Consider the following 23,689-nt stretch of genomic DNA (forward strand, 5'->3'; position numbering starts at 1 on the left):
CGCTGTAATGCTAGTTCTCTTAGTGATGTTCGTTTTACTTGAGGCGGGGTGAGAGGGGTTCCTCCTACTGCTCCTCCTGAAGTGTGATCGTCAACTATTACTGGCTGTGCTGTCGCTGGTGGTAGTGTAGCTGGTAAAGTAGGTGTAGGTAATGTAGGTTGGTCCTGGGTTATAGGTGGATTAAAAGGATTGCCAGGACCCGTGGCAGGAGAAACAGTGGGGGGAATCGTGTCATTAACAGGGTTGTGAGGATGAATATTTGGAGGAGGATTTGTATTTGCATACTCTGGGACAGTGTCATCTAAGTAAGAAGAAAGGAAAATTTCAGCTGCGGTCTGTTTATGACGAAGTTTAGTTGGGACCAGTGGTGGCGGTAAATTACTGGGTACTTCCGGGGTCACCTTAGGTAGACCCTCGGCGAGAAGGGGGTACATGCCTTTCATAAGGGCATTTCTTTGTCGGTCTAATTGTTCTGCTCTAACTCGTTCACCTTCTTCTAGTAGTTCTTTTTCTTGGGCTTTTTCTGATGATTCTCTACTTTTCTCTGCTTTTCTAATTTCTTTCTCTGTTCTTCTATGCGCTTCTTTACGCCACAATTCTATGGCATCTTTCTGGGATTGTCTAGCTTTCTTCTTCCACAATGCTTCCTCTACTCTCATGATGCAATCAGCATCCCATGTCCCTGAGACAGGCCATCTATATTTCTCTTCCAGATCTTTGGTATAGTCAACCCATAAGTCTAAGTACAGTATGGCATCTAAGCCATGTTTATGGTACATAAAATGTCCGGGAGTGTCCCTAGGCGGGACGGGAACTGCCTCTTCGAGTATCCCTTTCCTGGTTCCTATCTGACGTAATTTCGAAAACAGCGGCATATTTGAACTTACTTGAACGTGAACACAATGAACACAGTAATGAATTTCAAACAATCATTCATACCACGACATTAAACACATTAAAAACAATTCGGACAGATACTATCTGGTACATAGAAAAACATAATTCTGAAAATCTCGAGAGAAAATACTAGAATACTGAATTACTGGATGCACTGCTAAAACAGTACAGACATACCGGTCCCATAAAGAGACACGTCATACCGTATCCACCTAAGTGAACACGTCTGGACCGAGTCTGTGTACCCAGACCCGTCTTGACCGGGCACAAATTAATGAACCCGTCTAGATGCGTTCCCAACAACGGTACTCACCGGGAAGCAAAACTGAAGGCCTCGGAAACTCGACACTGGACTGGACTGGACTACTACGGCGTCTGGCTGCTACGCATGCGCTTCGGAACAGGTGGGCCTCCGGATACCTCGGACCTTGCTCTCTCGGCTTGGGCTCTGGTCGGGACTCTCCGCATTCCTCACCGCCTCGTCTGGATTCCGGACCGCAGTCTCCGTCTCCTCCGTGGGCCTGAGGGAGTTAGCAGGAAAACCCGCGAGTGTGCACTGTAAGGGGTCCGTCACGGCTGTAAAAGGGGTCAGGGGCCTGCGTTACATCGCCGGCGCGTGGGGAAGGGGAGGAGTCCCTATTCGGGCGCCACATTATGTGGTAAATAAAATTACCGGGATTATTTTTCTATACATTAAATGACAATAAGGATAGCTCAATAAATGAGAGGCAGAATCCGTGGTATGTGAGTCATACGGGCTTTAATTAAGTGGCTCGAGTCACTGGACATCGGGTTCCATCACCACTAAGGTTCAAGAAGGGATATTGAACGTTTTATTAACATCACACATTATATATAGTAAAACTGTGCAGTTGCATTGAATACAGTAGGCGTAACAAGTGAAAAAGAGAGTGATAAGAACACATGGGCGTAAAAGAAGGCGTGTAAGGAGGCGTACACGGAGGTGTGTGCTGGAAACGTCACAGAAGTGTCATAGGTGGGTGGATGCAAAGAGAAAGTTTGCAGGGTCAGCAGAAACCTTTACCACATATGCGCGCGCAACGGAGCATGACGTGGTATTGACGTGTAACTGGGGAGAGCTGGGGGGCTTGACTTTAGCACTAGTAGAGGAGTCTGGTGTCTGGGATGTCAGAACGACCTGTACCTATAGCATATCTGGTATCTTGTGTTTGGAGGATGTATTGTCTGAAGTAAAAGGTCTCTCGGGCAGAGGCCGTTCAATACTGAATGCTAGTGCGTGCATACGTGTCTTCATGCAATGTACGGGGCCATGGGCCTACCATGGTAACGGGTTCGGTAAATCACTTGCAAGGAGACAGGAAGGCAGGGCCCTTTGCTCTGCAGCCGGGAATATGTTTACCTATTTCACTAGACTGGAATGTGTTTTTGCGGGGACTGAGCAGATAACTGTAGACAAAATACCGTCTTGGCAGGCAGGCCAGGCCGAGCCGGGCACCGCTTCGCTGGGCAGGAAGTAAGGTAGAGGTCAGGGATGCATACCTAAGCTGCAGCTTTCAGAGACAGAAGAGGCTCGGAGCCTCAATTAAGGGCCTGGCTCGACTGAGCCAGGAAAACGTGGAAAACGTGTGCTTTGCAATATTTAAAAGTGCACCATGTAAACGCATTGGAAACGTAGGCCTGGATGCGGAATTGACATTATATACATGGAGGGCTCACTAACTGACATGCTAACATTTGACGGAAATGCAGAGGCATGATTAAAACAGGCACGGAAAAGGAATTACATGATAACACGGACATATATGGGGCACGGGTGCATGGATAGGGTGCGAGTGGGGGTCACACTGACTACCTAAAAATTTCTATTTCCTCACACCATACAGCTCCACCGAGGCACCCACCATACAGCTCCAACAAGGCACCCACCACACAGCTCCACCGATGCACCCACCACACAGCTCCACCGACACAGCTCCACCAATGCACCCACCACACAGCTCCACCGAGGCACCCACCACACAGCTCCACCGATGCACCCACCACACAGCTCCACCGAGGCACCCACCACACAGCTCCACCGAGGCACCCACCATACAGCTCCACCGAGGCACCCACCATACAGCTCCACCGAGGCACCCACCACACAGCTCCACCGATGCACCCACCACACAGCTCCACCGATGCACCCACCACACAGCTCCACCGAGGCACCCACCATACAGCTCCACCGAGGCACCCACCATACAGCTCCACTGATGCAGCCACCACACAGCTCCACCGATGCACCCACCACACAGCTCCACCGAGGAACCCAACACACAGCTCCACAGATGCACCCACCACACAGCTCCACAGATGCACCCACCACCCAGCTCCACCGATGCACCCACCACCCAGTTCCACCGATGCACCCACCACACAGCTCCACCGAGGCACCCACCATGCAGCTCCACTGAGGCACCCACCATGCAGCTCCACCGAGACACCCACCACACAGCTCCACCGATGCAGCCACCACACAGCTCCACCAATGCACCCACCACACAGCTCCAACAATGCCCCCACCACACAGCTCCACCTACACAGCTCTACCGATGCACCCACCACACAGCTCCACTGATGCACCCACCACACAGCTCCACCGAACGACCCACCACACAGCTCCACCGAACGACCCACCACACAGCTCCACCGATGCACCGTAACGAACTCTATAGTCAGACACCAGGACACCGAGACACCCACCACACAGCTCCACCGATGCGCCCACCACACAGCTCCACCGATGCACCCACCACACAGCTCCACCTACACAGCTCCACTGATGCACCCACCACACAGCTCCACCGATGCACCCACCACACAGCTCCACCGAGGCACCCACCACACAGCTCCACCGAAGGACCCACCACACAGCTCCACCCGAACTCTGTAGTCAGATACCAGGACACCGAGGCACCCACCATACAGCTCCACTGATGCACCCACCTACACAGCTCCACTGATGCACCCACCACAAAGCTCCACCGATGCACCCACCATACAGCTCCACCAAGGCACCCACCACACAGCTTTACCGATAAACCCACCACACAGCTCCACCGACACAGCTCCACCGATGTACCCACAACACAGCTCCACTGAGGCACCCACCATACAGCTCCACTGAGGCACCCACCACACAGCTCTACCGAAGCACCCACCACACAGCTCCACCGATGCACCCACCACACAGCTCCACCGAGGCACCCAACACACAGCTCCACCGAGGCACCCAACACACAGCTCCACAGAGGCACCCACCACACAGCTCCACAGATGCACCCACCACCCAGCTCCACCGATGCACCCACCACCCAGTTCCACCGATGCACCCACCACACAGCTCCACCGATGCACCCACCACACAGCTCCACCGAGGCACCCACCATACAGCTCCACTGAGGCACCCACCACACAGCTCCACCAATGCAGCCACCACACAGCTCCACCAATGCACCCACCACACAGCTCCACCGAGGCACCCACCACACAGCTCCACCTACACAGCTCTACCGATGCACCCACCACACAGCTCCACTGATGCACCCACCACACAGCTCCACCGATGCACCCACCACACAGCTCCACCAAACGACCCACCACACAGCTCCACCGAACGACCCACCACACAGCTCCACCGATGCACCGTAACGAACTCTGTAGTCAGATACCAGGACACCGAGGCACCCACCATACAGCTCCACTGATGCACCCACCACACAGCTCCACCGATGCACCCACCACACAGCTCCACCGACACAGCTCCACCGATGCACCCATCACACAGCTCCACCGATTCACCCACCACACAGTTCCACCGAGGCACCCACCATAAAGCTCCACCGAGGCACCCACCATACAGCTCCAACAAGGCACCCACCACACAGCTCCACCGACACAGCTCCACCGATGCACCCACCACACAGCTCCACCGAGGCACCCACCACACAGCTCCACCAATGCACCCACCACACAGCTCCACTGAGGCACCCACCACACAGCTCCACCGAGGCACCCACCACACAGCTCCACCGAGGCACCCACCATACAGCTCCACCGAGGCACCCACCACACAGCTCCACCGACACCGCTCCACCGATACACCCACCACACAGCTCCACCGAGGCACCCACCATACAGCTCCACTGAGGCCCCACCATACAGCTCCACTGATGCAGCCACCACACAGCTCCACCGATGCACCCACCACACAGCTCCACCGAGGCACCCAACACACAGCTCCACAGATGCACCCACCACACAGCTCTACCGAGGCACCCAACACACAGCTCCACAGATGCACCCACCACACAGCTCCACAGATGCACCCACCACACAGCTCCACAGATGCACCCACCACCCAGTTCCACCGATGCACCCACCACACAGCTCCACCGATGCACCCACCACACAGCTCCACCGAGGCACCCACCGTACAGCTCCACCGAGGCACCCACCACACAGCTCCACCGATGCAGCCACCACACAGCTCCACCAATGCACCCACCACACAGCTCCACCGATACACCCACCACACAGCTCCACCTACACAGCTCTACCGATGCACCCACCACACAGCTCCACCTACACAGCTCTACCGATGCACCCACCACACAGCTCCACCGATGCACCCACCACACAGCTCCACCGAACGACCCACCACACAGCTCCACCAAACGACCCACCACACAGCTCCACCGATGCACCGTAACGAACTCTGTAGTCGGATACCAGGACACCGAGGCACCCACCATACAGCTCCACTGATGCACCCACCACACAGCTCCACCGATGCACCCACCACACAGCTCCACTGAGGCACTCACCACACAGCTCCACCGAGGCACCCACCACACAGCTGCACTGAGGCACCAACCACACAGCTCCTCCGAGGCACCCACCACACAGCTCCACCGAGGCACCCACCACACAGCTCCACCGAAGCACCCACCACACAGCTCCACCGAAGCACCCACCACACAGCTCCACCGATGCACCCACCACCCAGCTCCACCGATGCACCCACTACACAGCTTCGCCGAGGCACCCACCACACAGCTCCGCCGAGGCACCCACCACACAGCTCCACCGATGCACCCACCACACAGCTCCACCAATGCACCCACTAAGCTCCACCGATTCACACACCACTCAGCGCAACCACAGCATCACTCAGCGCAACCACAGCATCACTCAGCGCAACCACAGCATCACTCAGCACCACCACAGCATCACTCAGCATCACTCAGCACCACCACAGCATCACTCAGCACCACCACAGCATCATTGGTTCAAATGTGTTCTTTCAATGTTTCAAGCTATTTTCAAACTTTCGTGCTTTATTACAAATCACAAAAATATGTTAATATTTCACTTCTCTTCTTGGATTTTCGTCACAATAAAAAACACTGAACATAATCTTCACAAAAGTTATTTACAAAAGTTTAAGCTATTGCCATTACAAATTAAATAAATTATTTAAGTATTAATTATTTAAAAAAATTAAAAGCCATTGTTATTTGTAATATCAATACATCTAAGTCACGTAAATACAAAACATGTTGCATTACAAATGCTATAGGTGTTTGCGAAAGTTATAACTATTGGCATTGTAAATGACAAAGCTATTAATTTAGCTATTTTAAAAAATAACACATAAATAAAAAAAATTCATTTATAACACCAATAGCTCAAACTTTCCTAATGCGAGCCCTATTGCATTTCCAATGCTTGTTTCAATGGTGTTTTTTCAAAATTCGAAACCAAATGTAGACATTTTGTCATAAAAATTTTCAGAATAAATCAGTTTAGTATTTGTCAACATTGTTTTCATTCCTGTCCTACTTAACATTTTAAAATAAAACGTTTCTGGATCACTGTTATTAAACCCTGAGAAGTACTCGAATTTCTCATAAAATGTTTTCGAACTGCCTTTTGGTGGAGTTGGACCGTGTTCCCACTGGTTATAAGATAAAACATTTCTAGGCTGAGCAGTTTTATGCAAATAGTGATCACCATAATGGTTATAACAGTATAACTCTTCATAATTCGATGAACCCTGTAAGTAATCATGTTCTGTGAATTTTGCTGACATTACTAAATCAGACATCATATTATTAATGTTTTTAAAGTCCCAATCATCTGAGAATGAATTTGGTGTCACAAAGTCACTCAATGAAACCTTGAACTGGTGTGGATATTTCAAGAGTTCAACCGGGCGAAAAATGTCATAATCAGTTCTGTTCCATGCTACCCCACGGGGTATTGGATTGGCTGAGATGTTTACAGATGTCAGTTCTCTTTTCTCGATGTGGGAGGATGTGTGAGGCTTTAGGACCAAGTTGATGTTCTGACTTGCTGTGTCCATTGTACTATATTTTCCATCAATGAATTTTCCCAAACATAGAACCATGATGAGCCAAAGCAGGAGAGTAAGTACACCTAACACAATCCAAAATTCAATCCATGGTGAAATCAGATATGTTTCTTTTAGTTGGTGAAAAAGTTTAATTACTTTGTCTTTGAAAGTTTTTCTTAGAGGCGTTTCTTCATGCTCGCTTGGATCTTCAGAGAAGTCGTCGAAATTGATGAAGTAGCCAGATGCAGTTCTGTCAATTGTTGGATTTTTTCCGGATTTTCATTTGCTTTTGCATTTTTCTTTGTTTCATTAGCATAGTCAGAAGCTACATCATTGTAGACTGGCGTTTCGTGACGAACTGTTGTAATTTGGGTTTCAAGAGGCACTAGTTCCATGGCATTATTGCATAGTCCTTTTTTATTCACTGCAGGTTTATCAAATGTGATTAGTCTCTCAGTATGAGCCTCTTGGATTGTAGTAAATTTCGGTATTCTGCTATTTCTTGGGAGTCCACTTGGCCTACTACTTATTATTGGCCACATGATTGTGGTTTTACCAGGTCGATGGATATAACTCTGTTCTCCCTTTTACCAGCAAGGGGCGGTAGTACAACTGATCTTGTTCCGCTGATAGCTAAGACAGGTACTGCTTTTCTGTAAGAAGGCCCAAATTCCTACTTTACCGCGATCTTTTCTCTGACCAGATCCCCAATCTTTGGAATCCAGACAGGTCTTGCTGGGACAGGTGGTTTTTCTTCAGTGGCTCTCGGCTGTTGTTTCAACTTTATGTTACTCAGGTTTTTTCTTGTTTCATTTAAATCCTGTAAAACAGCCAAACGATCTTTGATATCAAAGGATTTTTATTCTACCACTGAAGTATGACTATCAAGATCCTAAATAAGCATTCTAGTTCCGAACAATAGTTTGTATGGAGTGAGACCTTTTAGAGAATTTCTTGGCAGATTATTAAGACTACGTTGGACACTTGTTAAATGTTCGACCCACCCATCACCCGAACCTAATACCCTCGCCGTTATAGATTGCTTAATGTCCCGTTTTTTTCTTTCCACAACCGCATTTCCCTCAGGATGGAAGGGAGAAGAGTACCCCAATGTGATGCCCATGCTGTTCATGGCCTCTTTGTAAGCTCGAGAGCTAAACGCAGGACCCTGATCAGAATGTAGCATACCAATTGCGTATGTGCCGATAAAGACTCGTAAATCTTTTATAACAGTTCTGGCGTCAGCCGAGTGCTGGGGCCACATCCAAATGAATCTCGTACAGGAATCCACTGCGACCATGATATATTTATAGTTGCCATGCCTTCGTAAGGGACCACAGTGGTCCAGGTAAACACATGCTAATGGTTTATCTGAGATTAGAAGGGGCGTCTGCGCTGGTTGTTTTACTGTTGATACTTTCATTCTTTGGCATATTTCGCATTCTAGAACATAGTTCTTAGTTTGCTTCCTAATACCCGGCCACCAATATCTCTGTTTTAATAATGATGTTGTGGCGGAAATACCAGGATGTGCAGAAGCTTACCCTTCGTGTGCCGCTGAAATGAGTCCTAATCTGTGTTCCATGTTTGGAATTGCTCTGTCCCCCACTCCAGGGATTCGAGCAAATGGAACATTGTTCGCATCAGTTATGTATGAGTACTTTACTGGAAAGTCTTTCTGGAGTGTTTTTCTGTCATTTTTTACTGACAGCTTGTAGTATGTCGCTGTCTATTTTTGTTTTTGACCGGGTGATTGCAGCTACGGAAGCCGTTTGCACAGCTGCCTTCGCGGCTTCATCAGCCAATGAGTTTTCTGCAACGTGAACGCCATCACGTTGATGACTCAGTGTGTGTATCACGTGAGTCTTTTGTAGTTCTTTCTGTAAAAGAACTATTTGTTCCCAAAGCGTTTTATGCTTGATTGTGCCACCTTTTGCATCTTTGAAACCATTTTGAACCCAGTTCTGCAAGTATTCATCATAAGACTGAACGCAGTAATATGAATCGCACACTATTAGTGTGGGGAATTCGCGATCGGTATTTTCAAGCGCCATCTTAAATGCGAGTAATTCAGCTCGCTGAGCTGTACAATCTCCTAGAAATTGAGTTTTAGTGACGTTGGTCTAAATTTCCCTTCATGCCATCGACCTTTAACGATCGCGCATGCAGCACTATATGCTTGTTTACCCCCAACTGCGGGTTGAGCTGATCTGTCTGTATATATTATACAACCGTAATGTTCTAGAGGCAGGATTTCAGCTGGCAGAGGACATTCATATTCATATTGGAGAAATTCTTGTATTTTTAAATTAGGATCAAATTTGTATACTACGTCTGTTGCAGCAAGAGAATTAACCCATTGTATCCATCTCGGATGTAATGCTTTAGCATTTGGAATGCTTGCTTTTGTTACTCCTTCTAAGGCAGGTACCGGTATAACGATTATTATTTGTTTACCTTGTGCAAGGGATCTTTCTTTTGCTACAGCAGTTTGAACCGCAGTCAGAATTTTTTCTGTAGAGCTGAATTTAATTTCAGCTCGAGTGTACAAATGTGATTTGTAAGCTATAGGTACCGTTTCTCCCTCATTAGAGGTCAGGTATGTGAATCCGCATCTTCCTGGGATGACTCGGATTACAAGATTGCGTATGTTTTCGCGAGTTTGTAATTTTGTTTTAGCTAACATGTCTGCTTGCAATGATCTCAAAATCTCTGTGTGTTTCTGAGTCCAATTGATTTGTTTGAAATCTGGTCTTATCAATTCATAGAGAGGTTTAAACCTTTCTGCATAAATTAGAATGTATGTCCTTCCGAAATTCAGGAAACCTAGTATTGATTGTAAATTCTTCAGCGTTTTTGGTGCTTGGAGTACAGCACATTTCTCTAAGAAATTGTCTGCCAGGCTTTTGCCTTCACTTGATAATTCATATCCTAAAAATAGGACAGTTGGATGGGCAATTCGTGACTTTTTGAAGTTGAATTTGTAACCCTCTGACGCAAACCCAAGTATTATGGTGTTCACCCTTTTTAAGTGAGTCTCCAGGTCATCATCTGTGAGATAGATGTCATCGACATAGGATAATGCCTCATCATCATATATTTGTAGTAACTCTGTTACCATTGCTGAGAATAATCCTGGGCTATTCTTGAATCCCTGTGGGAGTCGGCAAAATTGTTTTTGCGATCCCATTATTGAGAAAGCGGTCAAATACCTGCTTTCAGGTGCAATGTTCTGACAGAAGAATCCATTAGAGGTATCTAATGTCGTTTTATATTTTTTGCGTACAATGTTATTCATTAGTTCTGCACTATGTGAGTTTTGTACCGCAAATGTTTTACTACAGGAGTTAAGGTGTCTGTAGTCTAAAACTAGACGATATGAATCATCTGGCTTGGAGACAGGAAACAAAGGATTGTTCATTTGAGAGGTGCATATTTCGATCACCCCTTGATATTCAAGTTGATCTAAGATCTCCCTGACTTGCTTTTTAGCTTCTTGTTTAACTGGGTACTGCCTTTGTGCAGTGGGCTGATTATTTAACTGGATTTCGTGGTGAGGTGAATCCTCATCCCATCCTACATGATTTTTGTATAAAGCAGGAGCTTGGGCCACTGCCCATTTTCTTGCCAATGTGTATTTTTTATGAATCAGAATATGATTTGAGAAGGCAGGCATAATCATTTCTTCGCCATGAGGGCACTCCCTGACAAACTCTGGTGGCCAGTCTTTCTCAGCTAACAGAATGTCATAGCCTTTTGAAAGTTTTTCCCAAAAGAAACCTTTTATTTTCCTAGTTTTATCTTCCTCTATACGTAATGTTATTTCATATAGTTTATGGGGCACACTAACTTGTGTGTCTACAGTTTCCACCTGAATGTATTCATTCGTGTCCACTGTCTCCAGAAGATTCATCAGGATCTTGCGAGCTATGGTCACTTCTGCTGCGCTGTCTAGCATTGTCTGTGCCCACTCTCCGTTTTTCAGTTGTGTCCTCAGAATTCTCGGCATGTTTAATTTTAATACTTGCTACCTTCTTTCTGGGAAATTGTAATTTTTTACTTTGATGAGCAGGTTCCTTGTCTTTGGACTTGACGTGCTCTTCTCTGTGTTCTGACCGTCCTCTTCTTTCCGATTTCTGTGAGGAAGATCGAGAAAGATTGAGTGAGAAGGATCCAGAGGGATGTGTATCAACATCTTGATATCTGTCAGGTTTTCTTATTTTATCCCTATCTCTAAGGTTATAACTTCTTTCAGAGGGCTCCCTTTGGGGAGACTTGCTTCTCTGTCTGGTGATCTCTCTCTCCGCTGAGGAGACCTTCCTCTGGACTGGAAAGGTTTTTCCCTGGGAGTGGATTGTTTATTACCAACCCAGCTCTTTTTTGGAGTTCTGAAATTATTTTTAATAAATATTTTTTCAGGATTTTCAGTCAGTTGGGGTTTTACCGGTTTCCCACCCAAAGTATCTCTTCCTAGTTCTTCATAGGATTTTTCTATGATTCTGGCGAGTTCAAATGGTTGTTCTGCTATATCTGTTTCCTTCAATTTCTGGAGGTTCTTTATAACATCCCTTGCCAATTGAACTAATTCTCTATATGCCTTTGTTAATTCTTTTAGTTTAACTAGGAGTTCTTCGCTTGACATTATTCCGTAGTCTGGGTGTGTTGCATAGTTGCATAGGACCGGCCCATTGCTTCTGGTCTACCTAGTGGACCGAGCCTGGTGATGTGATTATTATGCTTTAGGGCGCCATTAAACCAGAGCAGGTGCTCTTGGTAATTTAGTGGGATTTCAACCTCCTCGAAAGGAGTGTGTTCTCCCGGGGGTTCCTCTATTTTGTAATAGTGGAAGTCTTTTGTCACAGCTTGTGCTGCTGGAAAATGTATCCATGAATAGAATACCTGTCTGCCGATATTCATGTGCCCCTACCACGAATATGACTGTACCACCTTGTGGTGTCAGTCCGTTTTCTATAAGTTTAAGAGTTATAGTTCTTCTTACATTATCCGGGATGATAATTACACCCGGTTCATTTTCATTAAACCCTGTAACATCGAAACCCGGTTGATTCGCATCTGCTGCAGCTCCACCGGTTTCGTTGCTGTCGCCGTTAGTCGACATTTTTGTTTAATGAAAGTTTGCAGAGCAGGTTTCCAAGGAAACAAAGATAAGGTGCACAATATTTTGGAACACTGTATCCTTCAACGTTGATCAAACCAAAAACTAATACATAGGATTCTCATCCTACTAAGTTCCGGCGGATATTAACCTTTCACCCACTCCAGACGTCTTTTGGAGTTTTTACGGGAAAAAGGGGTTCTGTGTGAAAAAGCACAACTGAGTTACTCAGAATAACATAAACAGCAGTGTAGACGTAGGACTGAGGTCATCTAGGTCTCTACTGACTATGTTAAACTTAATTTAGGTTTGCGCCAGCTAGCTCAGAGGTCACTGGAAACTTTCTTGAATGAATAGGGAGGGATAAACTTCCCTGGCTCACACAAGAAGGGATTCAGTTTCCGACAACTGCATAAACATGACAACTTTGCTCCCTCAGAATAAGAGTGTATCTCTAGAGTCGTGTGAAAACAATAGACAGCTATTTCACTTAGTCAGCAGTGCATACTTAGTTTCACCAGAATGCAGAGAAATAGAGAGACGGGCGTTTTCAATAAAAGGTGTTATTTATTGAGCAGTCTTCTTCCTCATGCAAGAGAAATGAATTGCCACAATTGCAATACTTAAAGTAAAGTAAAGTGCATACAGTAAAAGTAGTATTAGGAAATAATACTGTAAAAGCATTGATATGGTTTCTTAGCCATATGATACTTTAAAATGGATAAAATATATACATACATAAATACATTGACTAACGTACTCAACTGGTGCTTCTAACTAAGCCTACCCCGGTGTACCTGACCTAAGTCTAATACTTGGGAAGGGATTAGTATGTAGCAGTTTAAGTTAAGTTGTTTGAGATTGTTTTGCCAAGAATCTGCATCAAGAATTCTCTTAAGGGTTTAGTCAGCTCTGTACCTTGGTAATAGAATGTGGGAGGTCTGGTATCTCTTTCTTCAGGACTCGATCTCCCAGCAACCCGCAAGGGTAGGCTGGAAACACCAGAGCTGGATTTTCTCTGCTGGAGAAAAAGACAGCGTCTCTCTCAGTGCGTCAAACAGGAGGGGTGGCTTCCGTGGGCTCTCGCATCAGCTGGGCTCTCGGGCAAGTAGATGGCCGCTCTGCTCCAAACCACTGTGTCTTTGCTTAAGGCAACTGTTGGTATTTTATACCTGGCAGGTGCCGGGTTTGACGTAAGGTTGGACATAAGACGTCACTAAGAACTAACAGTTCTTTCTGGACTTCAGGAGTTCTTGTTCCAATCAAAACAAAAGCAGGGGGGATTTCCCGGGCTGCTGGAGGCTTGGTTTCTTTAAAGAACGTGTTGTGCTTTCTAGGAGTCGATGGGAGTAGCCGTGCTGTGCTTTGGACTGCATGGGCTATTACTGAATATGGATCTGATTCTTATGCCTTTATCAGGATATTATTGATTATAACCTCACAAGGGCATAAATCGGGAATATCGAATTAGGGTCCTAGATATAAACACGACACAACTGTTCAATGGTTGTACAGTCTCCGAGTGCTACTGTTCAATGGTTGTTCAGTCTCTAGGTACTGCTGTTCAATGGTTGTTCAGTCTCTGAGTACTAATGTTTAATGGTTTTTACAGTCTCCAGTTTCCGAGTACTACTGTTCATTGGTTGTTCAGCCTCTAGGTACTACTGTTCTATGGTTGTACAGTCTCCGAGTACTACTGTTCAATGGTTGTACAGTCTCAGAGTACTACTGTTCAATGGTTGTACAGTCTTCGAGTACTACTGTTCAGTGGTTGTACAGTCTTTAAGTACTACTGTTTAATGGTTGTACAGTCTCAGAGGACTACTGTTCACTGGTTGTACAGTCTCTGAGTACTACTGTTCAATGGTTGTACAGTCTTCGAGTACTACTGTTCAATGGTTGTACAGTCTTTCAGTACTACTGTTTAATGGTTGTACAGTCTCAGAGGACTACAGTTCAGTGGTTGTACAGTCTCAGAGTACTACTGTTCAATGGTTGTACAGTCTTCGAGTACTACTGTTCAATGGTTGTACAGTCTTTGAGTACTACTGTTTAATGGTTGTACAGTCTCAGAGGACTACTGTTCAGTGGTTGTACAGTCTTTGAGTACTACTGTTCAATGGTTGTACAGTCTCAGAGTACTACTGTTCAGTGGTTGTACAGTCTCCGAGTACTACTGTTCAATGGTTGTACAGTCTTTCAGTACTACTGTTTAATGGTTGTACAGTCTCAGAGGACTACTGTTCAGTGGTTGTACAGTCTCCGAGTACTACTGTTCAATGGTTGTACAGTCTTTCAGTACTACTGTTTAATGGTTGTACAGTCTCAGGGGACTACTGTTCAGTGGTTGTACAGTCTTTGAGTACTACTGTTCAATGGTTGTACAGTCTCAGAGTACTACTGTTCAATGGTTGGACAGTCTCAGAGTACTACTGTTCAATGGTTGTACAGTCTTCGAGTACTACTGTTTAATGGTTGTACAGTCTCAGAGGACTACTGTTCAGTGGTTGTACAGTCTCTGAGTACTACTGTTCAATGGTTGTGCAGTCTCTGAGTACTACTGTTCAATGGTTGTACAGTCTTTGAGTACTACTGTTTAATGGTTGTACAGTCTCAGAGGACTACTGTTCAGTGGTTGTACAGTCTCTGAGTACTACTGTTCAATGGTTGTACAGTCTTTGAGTACCGCTGTTCAATGGTTGCACAGTCTTCGAGTACTATTGTTCAATGGTTGTACAGTCTTCGAGTACTACTGTTTAATGGTTGTACAGTCTCAGAGGACTACTGTTCAGTGGTTGTACAGTCTTTGAGTACTACTGTTCAGTGGTTGTACAATCTTCGAGTACTACTGTTCAATGGTTGTACAGTCTTTGAGTACTACTGTTCAATGGTTGTGCAGTCTCTGAGTACTACTGTTCAATGGTTGCACAGTCTTCGAGTACTACTGTTCAATGGTTGTACAGTCTTCGAGTACTACTGTTTAATGGTTGTACAGTCTTCGAGTACTACTGTTTAATGGTTGTACAGTCTCAGAGGACTACTGTTCAGTGGTTGTACAGTCTCTGAGTACTACTGTTCAGTGGTTGTACAATCTTCGAGTACTACTGTTCAATGGTTGTACAGTCTTCGAGTACTACTGTTCAATGGTTGTGCAGTCTCTGAGTACTACTGTTCAATGGTTGTTCAGTCTCCGAGTACTACTGTTTAATGGTTGTACAGTTTCCGAGTTATGTCGCTCTAGTTTGGGGGAGGGTCTTTTTCCTCTTATGTCAAAATGTATGGTCTCCCTTTGTTAAATTGTTAGACATATTAAAATTGTGTGGTTAAGCTAAAATGTTTTTACTGGTGTTCCCGTCTCATGACATTAGGAACAGGATGATCAAGCAATGGACCCTGCTTATCTTGTCCATCAACATGTTTCAGCATTCACATATTGCTTGAAGCAGTCTGGTGCCTTACAGTATCTTATATCAAATATTGTAAAAGTCCCTGGTCCTCAAGGTATATACTTTGTTTTTTCATAAGATTGGGAAAAAACAGTGGAAATTAACTCTTCTTCAAATAGCATGTACACCTTGGACAGAAATAGTGCAAGCTTCCATCCTTCAGAGGACAGGCCGAGCTAAGACAGCATCAGGGCAGGCTTTCCCCATCACAAGACAGGCACAAACTGTGCAGCAGCTGCTGCAAACTTTGCTATCTCACAAAACATATACAGCAGAGCAGTGGCAAAACAATGTTTCCTCCCTCACAGAAGGCAACAAGCGAAATCTTCCAGTCCTCGCAGAACAGATCCAGCAGAGAAGCCTAGCACAAGCATTCATCCCTCACAGAAGATATACACTTAAGGCATGATTGACATATAATATACACCAGGGCCGGACTGGGAACCAAAACCGGCCCTGGCAAAGTGCTCGGCCGGCCCCACTCCACACTCGGGGGGGGTTGTAGGTGCCGCACAGCTCTTTGCCAGGACCGGTTTTCGGCCGATTTTGGTACAGGGCCGATTTTGCAGCAAAGCTGTAAAAACGGCCCCCAGGGGCCCAAAACCTGCGCCCACCCGTGCGGCGCATCGAGAGATTGCCCGGTGCCCGCTATGCCAGTTCAGCCCTGCTATACACATACACAGGGCTCGAGTCGGGGTACCACGCGGGTGGACGGCATCCCCCCACTTATTTTACCAGGGGTACGCCGTCCCCCCTGCCAAACAGCTGGACTTCACTCTTTGGCCTCTCTGGGATCTCTGGGACGAGATCGGAGCTCACAGCACGTTGCGGACGTTGTGGTTAGACATGGGCGAATTTTGCGAATCTCGCGTTCGCGAATTTTGCAGATTTGCGAACTCGCAATCTGCAAAATCCGCGAATTCTCGCGAATTTGCGGATTTTTTTTTGTGTTCGCGCGGGTTTCTGCCAGGTCGCGAGGGTTTTAGTACAATTTCGCAAACGCGAACTTACCTGTCGGGTCGCAAGTTTTGCGAACTTGTTGTTTCTACGTGTCCAGCCTGTTTGGGACACTCTTCTTCATCACTGCCACCCTCTGTCACCACATGCCACCCTCTGGCTCACCCATGCCACCCTCTGTTTCATCACAGCACCCTCTGGTTGTCCAGTGTACATTATTGTGGCAAAGCAAAGCACACCTTCCCTGCCTCAAGTGACCTGAATTAATTTGGGGCTGTTTAATGTGTCACAGAATATTTTTTTAGCTGGCACCTGCTTCCTTAGTGCTTCCTGATTAGTGATCTTTTGCACTTGCTAAGTGCTTTCATTGTTGCAAAATTAGTTACAACACCTGCCCTGCCCCAACTGACAATAATGAATTAGGGGCTGATTAATGTGTCACTGGATTTGAACTTCCAGCCTGGCTCCTGCTTGTCTCCCTTAGCTGTAATTCAGGACCTTTGTGGCATATGTGTAACTATTCTGAGGGTCAGAGCAGGGTCACATAATAGTTGCAAGTAGGCAACTGAACTCTGGAGGGGCCCCTCAGGAAGCACTACAGGAAATGGCTACTAATGATGAGCTTGAACTTTTGAACCTGGTAAGTAGTTTCAGTTTTGCTAAGATCGTATTTCTGCAATTTAGCGCTTATTCGCGGGGCGCGAAGTTGAACTGGGAAGCCGGGAACTCACGCGAACAGTGCGAGCAAGCCATAAAATCCGCTGCTCGCGGATTTGCGGATTTTGAGGGAAATTCGCGAATCTCGCGGATTGCGAATTTACCGAAAATCCGCAAAATCCGCGAGCGGAACGGATTTTCCGCCCATACTTAGTTGTGGTTTGCTTGCTCGCTGCGAACGCAGACTGCGCTGAATGCTGACCCCGCTGGTTGTGGTCTGCTTTGAACCCGTTTTATCCTCGCCCGTTCGTCAGCTGAGGAGGGTGCTCTGGGCAAGCGGCAAGGGTTTTGTCCCGGTGGCCTCGCGCAGTCCTTTGCTGCAATACGCGATATTTGCTGTACAGGGTGAACCTGCTGGGGACCTGCTGGTTCCCTCTTGGGGGGGCCGTAGCTAGGGGTTGGGGTGGGGGGGCTAGTGGGGCCCGGCCAGCCTATATCTTTCTATGGCCCCGCTAAACAGTACAGGCTTTGTACTTGGTGCAAGCCACCTTTTGTGACGTCACTTCCTGCCGTGACGTCACTTCCGGTGACAGCATCCCCCCACTTCTTTTTTTAGCCCTGCACATACATGCCAACATTCTAGAGAAGGAAAATGGGAGATTTTAAAAATGTAAAATAAATAAATCTGGCGAATGTATTTCCCCCATTGTTTTTTATTGAAAGAGAGGCAATTTCAGGAGGGAGATAGGCAAAATAGAGTCTATTGGCATGTATGCTCACAGACACCTCTCTGAGCGGGTGCTTAACTCTTTAAGACGAATGTAGAGCTGGACGAGTGAGTGCATATGAAACTTCTGACACCACTCTTGCTTAGGTGATATTCCATGTTGGCATTCTGATAGTCTTGCAGCTGTCAGTTGAAGACCTGCTGTCTGTGTGAATGCTTTGATTTTCCACATTGGAGAAGTAGCCTTTACCTGGTATGTTGTTATTTTTGTTATTTGGGTCTGCCCCACCACAGTCTAAGTAGTTTGTCACATGTGCTGATCTCTTTGAAAAGGCTTGTAATGCGTGTGCACCAGGTGCTGTTCAATTCCATTCTGGTGCTGCACCAATTCAAAATGATTAGGGCCACCAGAGATGATACTTTTCTTCCTTGTTCCCACTCCATGTCCAGATCTAAAGAATAAACGATTTACGATGGATTCTATCCACTTTTGTTATCTTTTCAATGTAAGAGTGATCAACTAATATAGGCGATTTCTGGATCTGTTTGCGTTTGTTGAAGATATTGTTTTGTGTTTAAATATGTATTTACTTATCCAAGATGGCGTCCCTTTGTTCTTATAGGACAGATTATCAGCAGTCTAGAGCTATTGGCGACTGCCAAAGGGATTTTCTGGCGCGTCACGCATAAGGCTTGATATATAACTCCAAAGTTTACGTTGTTATACACTCAGGCCCCGCCTCCCTGCTGACCGTCCCTTGAAAGCACGCCTACTTGCTGATTGACAGTTGTGTGGGCGTGACCTTCCCCGCCCCCTGGGCTGGCCGTCCCGCTCGCGCTCCGGAGTTCGGCTGGCGCGAGGCGCTCAGTGTAAGGCTCGCGCGCCCCTGCTGCAGCTCCAGCCGCTCGCGCCCGTCCCGCCCGCTGCAGTGCTGGAGCCCGGGGGAATAACATGAGCCGCTGCGCCGGCGGCTGCCCGCACCCACATGGCGAACGTCAAGGTGGCCGTCAGGGTCCGGCCCCTCAGCAAGAGGTGAGGATGGAGGGGCAGGAGCCCGGGGGGACTTGGGGCAGGGGGACACTTCTGGGGCAGCGGAGTGTTATTGACCATAGCGGCTCGTGCACTGAAGGAAAGTGACACAGGGACGCGTGATGGTGCACTCACAATGTTTCACGATCTGCGAGTCAGTGACACATGAGCGTCCTGCCGTTGCCCTGACGCTGACTTGTTGGCAAATGATATTTAATTGTGTACTGGCATGAGTTTGTAAACTGACACTGATTTCAGTAAAGTGTGCTCTGACACTGATTTCTTGTAACACAAGTATTTGATTGTGCTGTGGCACTGACATAATGACTCAAACAGTTGATTGTTCTCTGAAGAATGTGTGGGAGACACAAGGGCTTCTTATTGTGGACTGACGCTTTATGACTCGACAGCATTTAATTGTGCACTGACACCGACTCGTGACTCGACGTCTGATTGTGTACTGCCATCCTCGTGCAATATCATGGTACGTGGTTACTGGGAAAACTCTGACACTTTCTCGTAGCATGGATTGTGAGCTCAGCCTGTGCTCGTACATAGTGATCTACCACTAGCGTGCCTGCACTTTTTCACTTACACGTGAATGATGGCACGGGACATCTGATTGTGCGCTGACACTTCCTGGTGAAAGGGCAGCTCAGTGCACGCGAGGGAAAAGTAGTGGTTTCTTGTGTGGTTGTCTTCTTGGAGCGGAACGATAGTGCACAGGCAGAATGTACAGTTGCACGTATGCACAGACACATGTATGGGCCTGCGGGCCGCTGGATGGACGTGATCACATGGATGAATTTCTGGCGCTGTATTTATTTGTGAAGAGTTTTGTAAGGCGCTGCGGGTTGCCCATTGTACTTCGGAGCGCTAATTGCTGAACATGGCACACGCGCATCTCATTTACTATTGGCAAGTCCAGCATTGCACAGAATAATGTCATTTTGCTGCATGGCGGTGGAGGCCGAGTGTGCAAGCGCAGTAACTGCACGCGGTCGTTAGTTATGCACTGACACTGGGGCCGAAGTGTGCGTGCACGGATGACGGCGGATTGGCAACTGATTTTCGGCAAGTACTACCCGGGACAGGGACAACCAAAGCTGACTGTGCACTGGTCCTTCATACACGGGCACTGTGACTGGTGCTCGTGCACACAGACCTGCATGCCGCCATCGGAAGGTGCACTTTTAGAGTTGATGGCGCAGTGTCCAGACAGCATCACTTTTGCATCACTTTATATTGAATCGTGTGCATTCTGGTGTGCAATTTAAGCATCACTTATGCATAGGACTGCCCCCTATGTACCGAGTGCCATGTACAGTAGTTAAGCATCAGTTATGCACAGGACTGTCGCCTATATACGCAATGCCCTGTACAGTATTTACGTTTGATTACACAGAGCAGCAAATGTTAGGCCAGGCGTGTTTTATTTTACGTATTTGGCTCATTCACAACTGATGCGCGCGCTCTGTGAGTGCATGTTCGACAGCATTGTTTTTGTAATTTGCTCGTAGATTAGGTCTTCGTGCACGTCACTGCCAGATTTGTCTCTTGGTGTGTTTCTTTGAGTGAGTGTGTTAACACTGCGGTTCTGACACCCATTGTGAGGCCTAAAGCGCTTACGTAATAGCTAATATTATTAGCAAACACCCCTGTGTCACCCGGAGCGACGAAAGGTGAGTCGGCCCCCTTCTGAGATAGCTTTTGTTTTCTTTTACGACTGTCACAGTTGATGGACGTGGCGCTCCTTCAAAAGGGCACGATTGTGTGTTTTATGGCACATTGTGACAGCCGAGCTTTCCGCTCAACTCAAAAATGTCCTCAAATTGAGCACACTAAAGCATACTTTTAATACGTATAGTTACACTATTTAATACAAAGGCTGGCTCTTTTTCTACATGCTCCCCACATTTTGGCAGGTAAGGCAACCAAGGAAGTGTGAGCCAAAGTTATTTGCCTACGATCACACGGTATGTTACGGGGAGTTGCTAGGATTGTAAATCAGGCCGCGTGGTTCCAGAGAAGCCTCTAGATCTCATTACCAACCAGAAACCACGGACGGCCCCTACTAGTGAAAGAATGGTGACCGGTCCAATGAAAAAACAGATTTCATATAATAGCAAAAAAAAAAAAAAAAACAGCGCTCTGAAGTTGGCCCCCAGCCTGGACCGTTTTTCGGGGCGAGGTTGGAGGTTTCTTTGCACAGATGTTCTGCTGGTATCTGGATTGTGGGTGACATACCTCGACGCAGGGCTGCAGGGGGCGGTGTGGGTGTAGGTTTACATGGGTGTGTCTCCCTACTACTGCATGCTCACCAGATGTTGAACTTGAAGGGTCCGTCCGCTGCACGGACCAGGCTAGCGGCCTTTGCTTCTAGACGCCTCTCCGGCTCGAACAAAGGGATGTCCTATTCCAGCTGTGGTGCCAGCGCTGGCCCGGGCCGGTCATCTGAAGAGGGGCCCCACTCCCACGGGACCGGACCCCTCAAGGCTCAGAGGACACAGGCAGCTGTTGTCTCAGTCCCGACGCACTGGGGCGCCTCGAGACGGGCCGCTCAGCACTACACAAAGGATGCGTGTCTGTTTTAGTGACTGGTTATTTGCATTTCATCATATTTTTACTGCCGCGTTTGAAATCTGGTCATGGTGAGAAACGTTCACAGAAAGGAGAAGGGAAGCGCAGCGGCTCTCACTGCTTAGGACTGGCTAACGCCGCGGAGTTCACCAGATGGTGGCGCTCTGGGCAGTAGTGATCTTTTTTCTGGATACATGTGCCACATTAAGCAGTTTAGACCGGGGGTCTAGACTCTGAGCAGAGCGCTTCAAACGTGTCAGTTTCCTTTAGCGGCTCAAGTTTAATACTGTTGTTCATTTCTTTTTTTTTTTTGGTAAGGCATTGCGCGTCCTCGTGGCGGTCACTTCACTGCATCCAGATATCCTGAGAAAAGAGTTTGGCAGCGCTTTAGCCTAGGGCAGCTGACTTCCAGGCGGGTGACACTGACGTCATCCGTCGACATCCCTTGCTCGTCCCTTCCATCCAATAGCACCGCCTGGACAACTCTGCTTTGAAAAGTGTCTCGAGACGGACACTGAACGCTCCAGATGTTGAGGGCCCTCTGCTGTTATGCCGGGGTTTATCCTTAGGGCTTGTGCCCCATGCGCAGTGTCTTTAAATATGATCTGAGACTCAGCCGGGAGTTTCCAGGGGTGGCCTCACGTGCTCCTGCTTGGAGGAGTTCAGACACGTGCAGGGGTTCACCAGCCTCGTTTAAAAGGCACAACATATCTGTTTTCAGGATGTGCTTGAATCGGTGCTGAGTGTGGTGTGTGGCTGTAATAATTTCGACCTCTTTTCCTTATGACCAGTGTCTAGGAAGTAAAACATTCTACAGAACGCAGAGAGTTGCGTTCTTAAACCCGGGCCTAGATTTGAGGAGGGAATATGATATTTCCTTCAAAATGGTTTTGCAGGTCCTTGTGAGTTAGCGCGCGTAGACCCCGGAGTATCGGTCAGGTATTTATTTATTTATTTAATTATTTATTTATTTATTTATTTATGTATTTATGTATTTATTTATTTATTTATTTATTTATTTATTTATTTATTTATGCGTTTTATATAGCGCGGACTTTACCCGAAGGTGTCAGAGCGCTTCAGAATAGGAACAGAACTGATACAGGAGTAGATTGGAGTGTGGTGAGGTCTGCTTCACCCACCCCCTTGTCTGACGCCTCAGGTTTGCCTCTCACGGGTGGGGGAGCTTTCCACCCCCCAGCGAGGGACTGTGGTGTCATCATCTCATGTTAGAAAATGGCTCCCATGATAGGTGTTCATTTGAATGTGGATTTGGGCTTTATGACCTGCAAATAATGGATAAAGTACCCATTGCTGCATATTATGTATGGATTATATGCAAGTCACAGAGTGCTACTGTTCAATGGTTGCACAGTTTCCGAGTACCACCGTTTCCTGCGAGCGAATACTTTCTTGCCTTTCCATTTAATGTGGGATTGTTTATTAACTCTTTAATGAGTCTGTGTGCGTGTCTGCCTGTGTCTGTGTGTGTCTGTGTGTGTGTGTCTGTGTGTATGCTTGTGTGTATGCCTGTGTCTGCTTGTATGTGTGACATTTGCATTGCAATAGGTCTCGCATTTGCAAGAGTTTCGCCAATTACCATTGTAAATGACAATGCCTTTTAATTATGTGTTGGACTTTAAAACATAAATAAATTGCATTGTCATTTACAATGCCAATTGCTTAAACTCTAGCAAATGTGAGACCTATTGCATTGCAAATGCTTGTTCTACTGTGTAGACGGCCCTTGACATCACGTTGTCACAAGTACACTGTGTTAGTGGCACTAGTACACCAGGCACTTCCAGCATTGAGGTAGCCATCTTCCCAGTATGCCTTGTCCACAGTTCCCGAGGTATGTCCACTTTTCCACACCATCCCCTACCCCAGGGCGCAG

General features: G+C 47.0%; 1 protein-coding gene across 1 annotated transcript in view; it reads left to right on the forward strand.

Annotated features, from left to right (window-relative positions):
- The first annotated feature begins 19,049 nt into the window (after window positions 1–19,049).
- LOC147689637 (stAR-related lipid transfer protein 9-like) overlaps window positions 19,050–23,689 on the forward strand; it is a 574,886-nt gene continuing 570,246 nt past the window's right edge. Inside the window, exon 1 of the mRNA XM_086937097.1 lies at window positions 19,050–19,215. Within this exon, the coding sequence (XP_086793223.1) occupies window positions 19,169–19,215 (47 nt within the window). The 5' untranslated portion in view covers window positions 19,050–19,168. The remainder of the gene's footprint in view (window positions 19,216–23,689) is intronic.

The sequence above is a fragment of the Lissotriton vulgaris genome, chromosome 9 (assembly GCF_964263255.1).
Source record: "Lissotriton vulgaris chromosome 9, aLisVul1.2, whole genome shotgun sequence".
In the NCBI taxonomy this organism is placed as follows: Eukaryota; Metazoa; Chordata; class Amphibia; order Caudata; family Salamandridae; genus Lissotriton; species Lissotriton vulgaris.